The sequence below is a fragment of the Oryctolagus cuniculus genome, chromosome 4 (assembly GCF_964237555.1).
Source record: "Oryctolagus cuniculus chromosome 4, mOryCun1.1, whole genome shotgun sequence".
Lineage (NCBI taxonomy): Eukaryota > Metazoa > Chordata > Mammalia > Lagomorpha > Leporidae > Oryctolagus > Oryctolagus cuniculus.
The window spans coordinates 125127471-125136050 of NC_091435.1; the positions used below are offsets into that span (position 1 = coordinate 125127471).

Here is an 8580-nt window from a genome sequence, read left to right on the forward strand (position 1 = left end):
TTTTGACAGGCAGAGTGGACAGTGAGAGAGAGAGACAGAGAGAGAAAGGTCTTCCTTTGCCGTTGGTTCACCCTCCAATGGCTGCCGCTGCAGCCGGCGCACCTCGCTGATCCGATGGCAGGAGCCAGGATCCAGGTGCTTTTCCTGGTCTCCCATGGGGTGCAGGGCCCAAGCACCTGGGCCATCCTCCACTGCACTCCCTGGCCATAGCAGAGAGCTGGCCTGGAAGAGGGGCAACCGGGACAGAATCCGGTGCCCTAACCGGGACTAGAACCCGGTGTGCCGGCGCCGCAAGGTGGAGGATTAGCCTATTGAGCCACGGCGCCGGCCTGCCTTAGCTGTATTCTAAGCCACAAAGCTTTAGATTCAAAAGAAGGGACAAGGACTCTACTGCTCAAAGGAAGCCATGATGAAGAACTTGGAGGCCACATTTTAAAACTGCCTCACCAGGTTCAGGGGAAATTTTTCAGTTATTTATGGATTCTCTACAAAGCTTTGAGAGTTCATATGTAGAATATACATGTGTGACTGGCTGGTTTACTCTGTGTAATATCTGGCACTATGACACATTGTCATTTACATCTTAAGCCAATATTACTGCAATATTGTTCCATAATCCACATCAGAATTACATGACCTGTCCTTCACCCCCAACCTGCTTTTGGTAAAAATTTAGCTCGTTTTGGAGATGACCTGATCAAGATGGATTTGGATGCAGTATTAGTTGAATGTCAGCTCTGGACGACTATGCGGTGAGAAAGGCATAAAGAATGCAAACAATCTTAAATTCTACAGGAGACACATGGAAACTGTTGTGAATTTCATTTTTAGTCAGGCTAGGCCTCACTAGAAAAATAAATTTCAAGGATCAGTTTAGTCCCGCTAATTAACCAAGTGGCCTTTTCCAAGAACATTCACCAAATATTTCATCTATTATATACACTCTTGATTGTCCTGTACATAGTCAAACATAATTATATGGTTTTACATCATTTCAGGGAACACATTTATATTAGTCGTGAGATCTCTTACTTTTTATTTGTGTCATAGTTTGATCACATGTTTTAGTTTAGAAACTTCTAGCCACAGCAGAATCCTGTACTCTGGACTCCTCCTGGTAAGTTCACTAGACTTTTAACAATAATGAGTTACTGAAAGGTTTGTTCTGCATACTGAAAAAACAATATGACATGTCCAAAGCACAGGTCATGGCTCACGTAATACAGGCATGAAGGCCATCAGGATATATAACAATAGTCTTAGGGATCATGCTGAAGAGACACAGGCTTCTGGTTTATGCTAATCCATAAGTACCAATTACTGTGTGAGCTTAGTTGGTCTAGGTAGACGTAAATAAACTTTGTTGTAGCTTCTATATATCTTTACAAGAAGATAATTGGATTATAGCTTATTTGAATAAGTCTATGTTCCTTCTCATCATTGATGTCCCTAGAATTTTTTTGAAGTTCTAAGCAATACCAGTAAAAGTAGCTAGCTATTGTCAGAGTCCAAAGATACACAGAGTAGGTGCACTGAGTAGATGTATAGCCATAACATGTATCACAATTAATTATATTATAATAATATACTAGAGTTATAAGTGGTATGTAATTATATAATATACATAATTTAACCATAGTTAAAATTAACTATAACATATGGTTTAGGGACTTGGTAACAAAAATAGATTTGTTAATTCAAAAGTTTTAGTGGGGGCCGGCACCACAGCTCACTAGGCTAATCCTCCGCCTTGCAGCGCCGGCACACTGGGTTCTAGTCCCGGTCGGGGTGCCAGATTCTGTCCTGGTTGCCCCTCTTCCAGGCCAGCTCTCTGCTGTGGCCAGGGAGTGCAGTGGAGGATGGCCCAAGTGCTTGGGCCCTGCACCCCATGGGAGACGAGAAGTACCTGGCTCCTGCCATCGGATCAGCAGGGTGCGCCGGCTGCGGCAGCCATTGGAGGGTGAACCAACGGCAAAAGGAAGACCTTTCTCTCTGTCTCTCTCTCACTGTCCACTCTGCCTGTCAAAAAAAAAAAATGTTATAGTGGGGCAAGAGCCTTTCATTGGTAGCTCCACTTGAGTCAAGCCAGAATTGTACCATTTCCTCCATGAAAAGTTCTCAATTAAAAACGCTTAAGAGGGACCTGCAGTGTGGCTCAGAGAGTTAAACCACCATCTGAGATGCCAGTATCCCACATGAACACCAGTTCAACTCCCAGCTGCTCCATATCTAACCCAGCTTCCTGCTAATGAGCATAGGAAGGCAGTAGAAGACGGCCCAGGTATTTGGGCCTCTGCCACCCATGTGGGAGACCCAGATGGAGTGTTTGACTTCTAGCTTAGGCCTGGCCCACTTCTGGCCATTGTGGTCATTTTGGGAGTGATAGTGGATGGAAGATCTCTCTCTCCCTCTCAAATAAATGAAATCTTAAAAAAACAAACTGTAAGAGCAGGCATACGGCATCTTAACTTAAGCAGTTAAGTCACTTCTTGGAATGCCTGCATTCTAAGTCAGAATTCCTTGTTCAAGTCCTGGCTACTTTGTTTCCAGTCCAGCTTCCTGTTAATGCACACCCTGAAAGGCAGTCAGTGATTATTCAAGTACATGGGTCCCTCCCACCTCCCACCCACATGAGAAACTCAAACTGCATTTTGAGTTACTGGCTTTGGCCTGACTCAGCCCTGGCTGTTGCAGCCACTTGGGAAGTGAACCAGTGGAAGGAAGAGCTCAGTATGTCTCTCTGCTTTTCTAATATAATGAAAATAAATAATTTTTTAAACTCTAAAATATCTATAAGTGCTTTGATATTCCTCTCCTCATGATGTAGAACTTAGGAGCAGAACTCTGGTGTAGCAGTTAAGATGCTAGTTAATATATGTGTGTCCCATACTAAAGTGCCTGGATTTATGTCCTACCTCTGCTACCAATTCTAGTGTACTCCTAATGCAGACCCGGGACACAGCAGATGACAGCTCAAGTAGTTCATTCCCCGGCACCCACATGAGAGACCTGGATTGAGCTCCCAGCTTCCAGCCCCTATCACTGCAGGCATTTAAGGAGTAAAGCAGCAGATGGCGGCTCACTTGCTTGCATGCTCTGTTTCTGCCTCTCAAATCAATGAATTTAAAAAATTTGAGTTGGAATTTAATTATCTCCCCTTGAGTGAAGGCTGGACTCGCTTCTGATAAAAAGAATATGGTGGAAGTGACGGTGTGTCATTTTTGAGTCTGTGTTATAAAAGCATTGTAACTTTCTTCTTTCTCTTTTTTTTGGAACACTCACTGCAGGGTAGACCAGATTACATATCCGAAAAACACCTAAGTGGTTTGAGAGAGAGATTCACAAGGCAAAGAACTGAAGCCTCTCAACAACCAGGGGAGTTATCTTGGAATTGGATCCTCTAGCATCCAGCTTTAGATGCTAGCACATCTGGGAAGGCAGCAGCAGATGGCCCAAGTACTTGGGCCCCTGCCACTCATGTGGGAAACCCCAGCTCCGGCCCTGACCACTGTGGCCATTTAGAGAGTGAACCAGCAGAAGATATTGCTCTCTCTCTCCCTCTGTCTCTCTACCTTTCAAAAAAAATAATTTTTTTAAAGTAAATGTACCAAACCTTATACCATTTAAAATATAAAACATGCTATTGGTAGTATCTTAGTCTGTTCAGGCTGTTCTAACAAAAATACCATAGATCTAATGGCTTACCAACAACAGGTACGTATTTCTTATGCTTCTAGAGGCTAGGAAGTCTAAGATCAAAGTACTGGCAGATTTGGTATTTAATGAGGGCTTGTTGAGTAATTCATAGATGATACCTTCAATGTCTTCACATGATAGAAGGGGCAAATGAGCTCTCCAGTCTCACTTATAAGAATGATAATCCAGGGCTCCGCCTGCAGTGCTGGCATCCCATATGGGCACCGGTTAGAGTCCCAGCTGCTCCACTTCTGATTCAGTTCCCTGCTATGGCCTGGGAAAGCAGCAGCAGATCGCCCACGTCCTTGGGCCCCTGCACCTGCATGGGAGACCTGGAAGAAGCTCCTGGCTTCGGATCGGCACAGCTCCAGTTATTGCAGCCACTTGGGGAGTGAACCAGCAGATGGAAGACTTCCCTGAACCAGCAGAGGGAAGATTGTCTCTCTCTCTCTGCCTCTCCTTTTCTCTCTGTGTAACTCTTTCAAATAAACAAAAATTTTAAAAGAATGCTAATCCTTCAATGAGGACTTCACCTCATGAACTAATCACTTCCCAAGAGGCCTCACCTCCAACACTGTCAAAGGTTTCAGCAAAATTTTGAGGAATACAAACATTCAGTATATTGTATCCTCCTCCACCCTCCCTCCCACCTCAGCCAAATCATGTCCTTCTCACATGGAAAATACATTCATTCCACCCAAGCGGCCTGAAAGAGTTTGTTCCAGCATCAACTTTAAACAGATTTAAAGTCTCATCTAAACTTCATCTAAATCAGGTATGGGTAAGACTCAAGGTGTGATTCATCCTGACATAAATTCCTCTCCAGTTATGAACCGTAAAACCAAATACATGCTTCCAAAAAGAATTGTGAGTCAGGTGTAAGAGACATTCCCATTCAATATGAAGAAACAGGAAAGAAAGGGGAGACAGGTCCCAGATAAGTCCAAAATATATGGCGAACTACAGGAAATTGTAAGGTTGGAGAATAATCCTCTTTGGTTTCACGTGCTGTCTGCTTTTTTCTTTTTAAAGATTATTTATTTATTTGAAAGGCAGAGTTATAGAAAGACAGAGGGAAGGGCAGAGTGAGAGTGAGAGTGTGTGTGCGTGTGTGTGTGAGAGAGAGAGGTCTTCCATCCAGTGGTTCACTCCCCAAATGGGCGCAAGAGCCAGAGTTGGGCTGATCCAATGCCAGGAGCTAGCAGCTTCTTCCAGGTCTCCCACGTGGGTGCAGGGACCCAAGGGCTTGGGCCATCCTCAGCGTCCTTCCCAGGCCATAGCAGAGAGCTGAATGGGAAGTTGAGCAGCCAGGACTCCAAACAGTGCCAGACTCTCATGTGCTGTCTTCTAAGCTGCTGGGTCAAATGTCCAGCCTTCCGGACCCCCAGGGGTGGAGGTGCTGCCCTGAACTTGTCCTCAGAAGAGCTCTTGCCCTCAGGGCTGTGCCAGGTAGTCCTGCTTCAAAGGCTCTGGGTGATGTCTTCTGGCCTGTTAAACAAGGCAACAGGACCCCCTTTGGAAACTAAGGAGGAAGTCTCATGATCTCTGAATTGAGTTCAGGGTTATTCTTTCCTGGTCTTGAAGAGCAGCACAAGTTCTCAGCCAATAGCTCTATGGTCCTGTAGTTAATGCATTTTTATGCATTACAAGTAATAGTATCTGTTCCCTAAGGTTATTTTCTCCCTTATCAGCTCAGTAATGCACAGACATTGAATTGAGTTAATGTGATAATTTTTTACCAATATTTGGGTCTGGTAACTTTTCCTGTTCTTTGTAAATTTTGGATCCAGACAAATATGGGTCCAGAGATTTAACATTTATTAGGAAAACAATTTAATCACTAAAGGGTAATCATTCTTACACACAGGAGATATTAGTATTTGGGAGAAGAGATTCTCTATTTAAAACAGTGATGTGACATTCACATCATGCAATACTAATCCATAATAAAAAGGAAGAAGTGACATCTGTTGATATTGATATACTAACACCTTAGATGGATCTAAAGAACTTTAAGCTAGGTGAAAAAAGCTGATCCCAAAAGTTACATAAGTCTATGATTCCATTTCTGTAACACTCTTTAAGTGATTTAAGTATAGACACAGAACAGATTGGTGATTGCCAGAAAGAAGAGGAAGAAGGCGGACTGGCCCAACTGTAAATGTAAGGTACTATAGAGGGCTAGTATAATAAAAGGATGGCACAAAGGACACAAACAGATACTAGTGCATAAAGAGACTGGTGAAATCTGAGGAAGCTCTGTACTCTAGCGAGTAATATTTTACAGATGCCAATTTCCTGGTTTTGATATTGTACTACAGTTATTTAAGATGTTAGCATTGGAGGAGTCAGGGTGAAGGGTACACAGGACTGCTACATCTGCGATTTCAATGAATGTATAATTATGTCAAAACAAAGTCTTCAAGAAAAAAACAAACATAGAAAATACAAACTCATTGAATACTTCCTTTTTTGGGGGAAAAAAAACCTACTGATGACTGTGCATGGTTACACAGGGTCCCTCTTTTAACTCTCACAACTCTCAGAAATAGATGTTACAGAGACAAGTCTTGTGTAAGACCCTCTTGGGATGCCCACATCCCATACCAGAGGACTGGTTCCAGTCCTGTCCCCCCCCCCCCCCCGCCCCCGTTGTGGCTCCCTGTGGAGTGAACCAGCAGATGGAAAAATCTTCTCAGCCCATCACTTTCTTTTTCAGATAAATACATCTTTACATTTGATCTTAGCAATTAGATAACTAAATCACTTAAAAAAAAAAAAAAGATGTTTTGAATTCTATCTTTATATTTGCCAAAATTGAGGCTCATGTTAAGTAATTTGTCCAAGGTACACAGTTAGAACCACAGGTTGAATCCAGAACAATCTAAATCCCACTCATGGTATTCTGAATGAATCCTGATGTCGCTGTTCTTTCCTATATATATTTCTCTTTAACAAACATTAGGGGACTTTACATTTGTCATTTTCTCTCTCTCTCTCTCTCTTTTTTTTTACAGGCTTATTTATTTATTTGAAAGGTGGAGTTACAGTGAGGCAGAAGGAGAGACAGAGAGAGAGAGAGAGAGAAAAAGTCTTCCATCTGCTGGTTCATTCCCCAAATGGGCACAATGACCACAGCTGGGCTGATCCAAAACCAGGAGCCAAAAACTTCCAGGTCTCCCATGTGGGTACAGGGGCCCAACGACTTGGGCCATCTTCTACTGTTTTCCCAGGCCATAGCAGAGAGTTGGATGCGAAATGGAGCAGCTGGGACTTCAACAGCAGCCCATATGGGATGCCCGCACTGCAGGAGGGGCTTCAGCGAAAAAACCACAGAGCCACCCACTTTCTTTGCTTTAAAAAAAAAAAAACCTTTTAACAAAAAACAGAGGCTGGTGCTATGGCGTAGGTTAAGCAAGCTGTGGTGCCAGCATCCCATTGAGGTGCCACTTCTAGTCTCGGAGGCTCCATTTCTGATCCAGCTCCCTGATAATGTGCCCGGGAAAGCAGTGGAAGATGGCCCAAGTACTTGGGCCCCTGCACTCACATAGGAGACCTGGAAGACGTTCCTGGCTCCTGATCAGCCCAGTTTTGGCCTGGATGGAAGACCTCTCTCTCCCCCCCTTCTCCCTGTCCTTAAGTCTGCCTCTCAAATAAGTAATCTTTAAAACAAACAAAAAGACTTTCAAATGTCTGTCCAGAAAAACAGGTAAGTACTTGGAGGAACCGGCTGCACAAGGAAATATAAATGTAAGGTCAGCCTATGCACAGAATAACAATCATAAATGCAAATTTTAAGGTGGAGGAAAAATATTGTTAGTAGTGATGTCTGATAACTATTTCCGTAATCTGAGGATCAATAAAGTTCTTGGAAACCCTGTCTCTTGGGCACCATTGGAATTTTTTTTAAAGAGTTTTTATTTATTTTTTTATTAGAAAGGCAGAAGCAAAGAGAAAGAGAGAAACAGAAAGAGAGGTCTTCCATTCACCGGTTTACTCCCCAAAAGGCTGCAACAGCCAGAGCTGGGCCGATCCGAAGCCAGCAGCCACCTGCTTCCTCCGGGTCTCCCACGTGGATGCAGGGGCCCAAGGACTTAGGCCATCTTGCACTGCTTTCTCAGGTCATAGAAGAAAGCTGGCTCGGAAGTTGAGCAGCCGGACTCGAACCGGCGGCCACATGGGATGCCGGCACAGCAGGCGGTGGCTTTACCGGCTACACCACAGCACCGGTCCCGCATCATTTAAATACTAAATCTCATTGCTCAGGGTTTGCAGTTCCAAGGGCTTGCAACAATTTGCAAAGATTCCTAAAAAAGGAATCACTTAAAATGAATAAATGATACCATCAGAGTGGTGGTTTACAAGACGTTTCAAGCAACACAAAAACAGAGGGACATAATGAGTCTCAGAATTCATCCTAACAGCCCAACTAATTGGATACCAAGGCTTCTCACACCCCACCGGAAAAACGGACCGCAGGGAAACCTAGCACCTCTTAACCGTTTCATTCATCCCCTCAATACGAGTTCGTGGGGGGACGGAATGCGTGCAACTTCTCCGCATAGCCAGGCCTTTTTCTATTCTTTCGGGGATACAAAATGACCTTGCCTCCTGATATGGAAACTTCGTAAATTTCATTCTCCTCTCCGTTTCTGCTTGGCCCACGAAAGCAGCAACATCACATAATTCCCAGCTTGCAGTACTGGGCACTGTCTCTCGCAGCATAATCACCGACTCTCCTGTCGGCACTCTTCCGGTTTCATAAGGCAAACGGTAAAATCCTCAGGCCGCCAAGCCAGCTTGGCGTTAAGCAAGGTCACGTGACAGCGCAGACCCAATGACCGAGGCCCACGCTCTCCAGACGGCCGCATGCGCTCACAGTGC

At 44.1% G+C, this 8580-nt stretch overlaps 1 protein-coding gene across 1 annotated transcript in view; it reads right to left on the minus strand.

Moving 5' to 3' along the window:
• GMPS (guanine monophosphate synthase) overlaps positions 1-8531 on the minus strand; it is a 100696-nt gene extending 92165 nt beyond the window's left edge. The window contains exon 1 of the mRNA XM_008266378.4: positions 8305-8531. Coding sequence (XP_008264600.1) covers positions 8305-8421 — 117 coding nt within the window. The 5' untranslated portion in view covers positions 8422-8531. The remainder of the gene's footprint in view (positions 1-8304) is intronic.
• Positions 8532-8580: the final 49 nt, after the last annotated feature.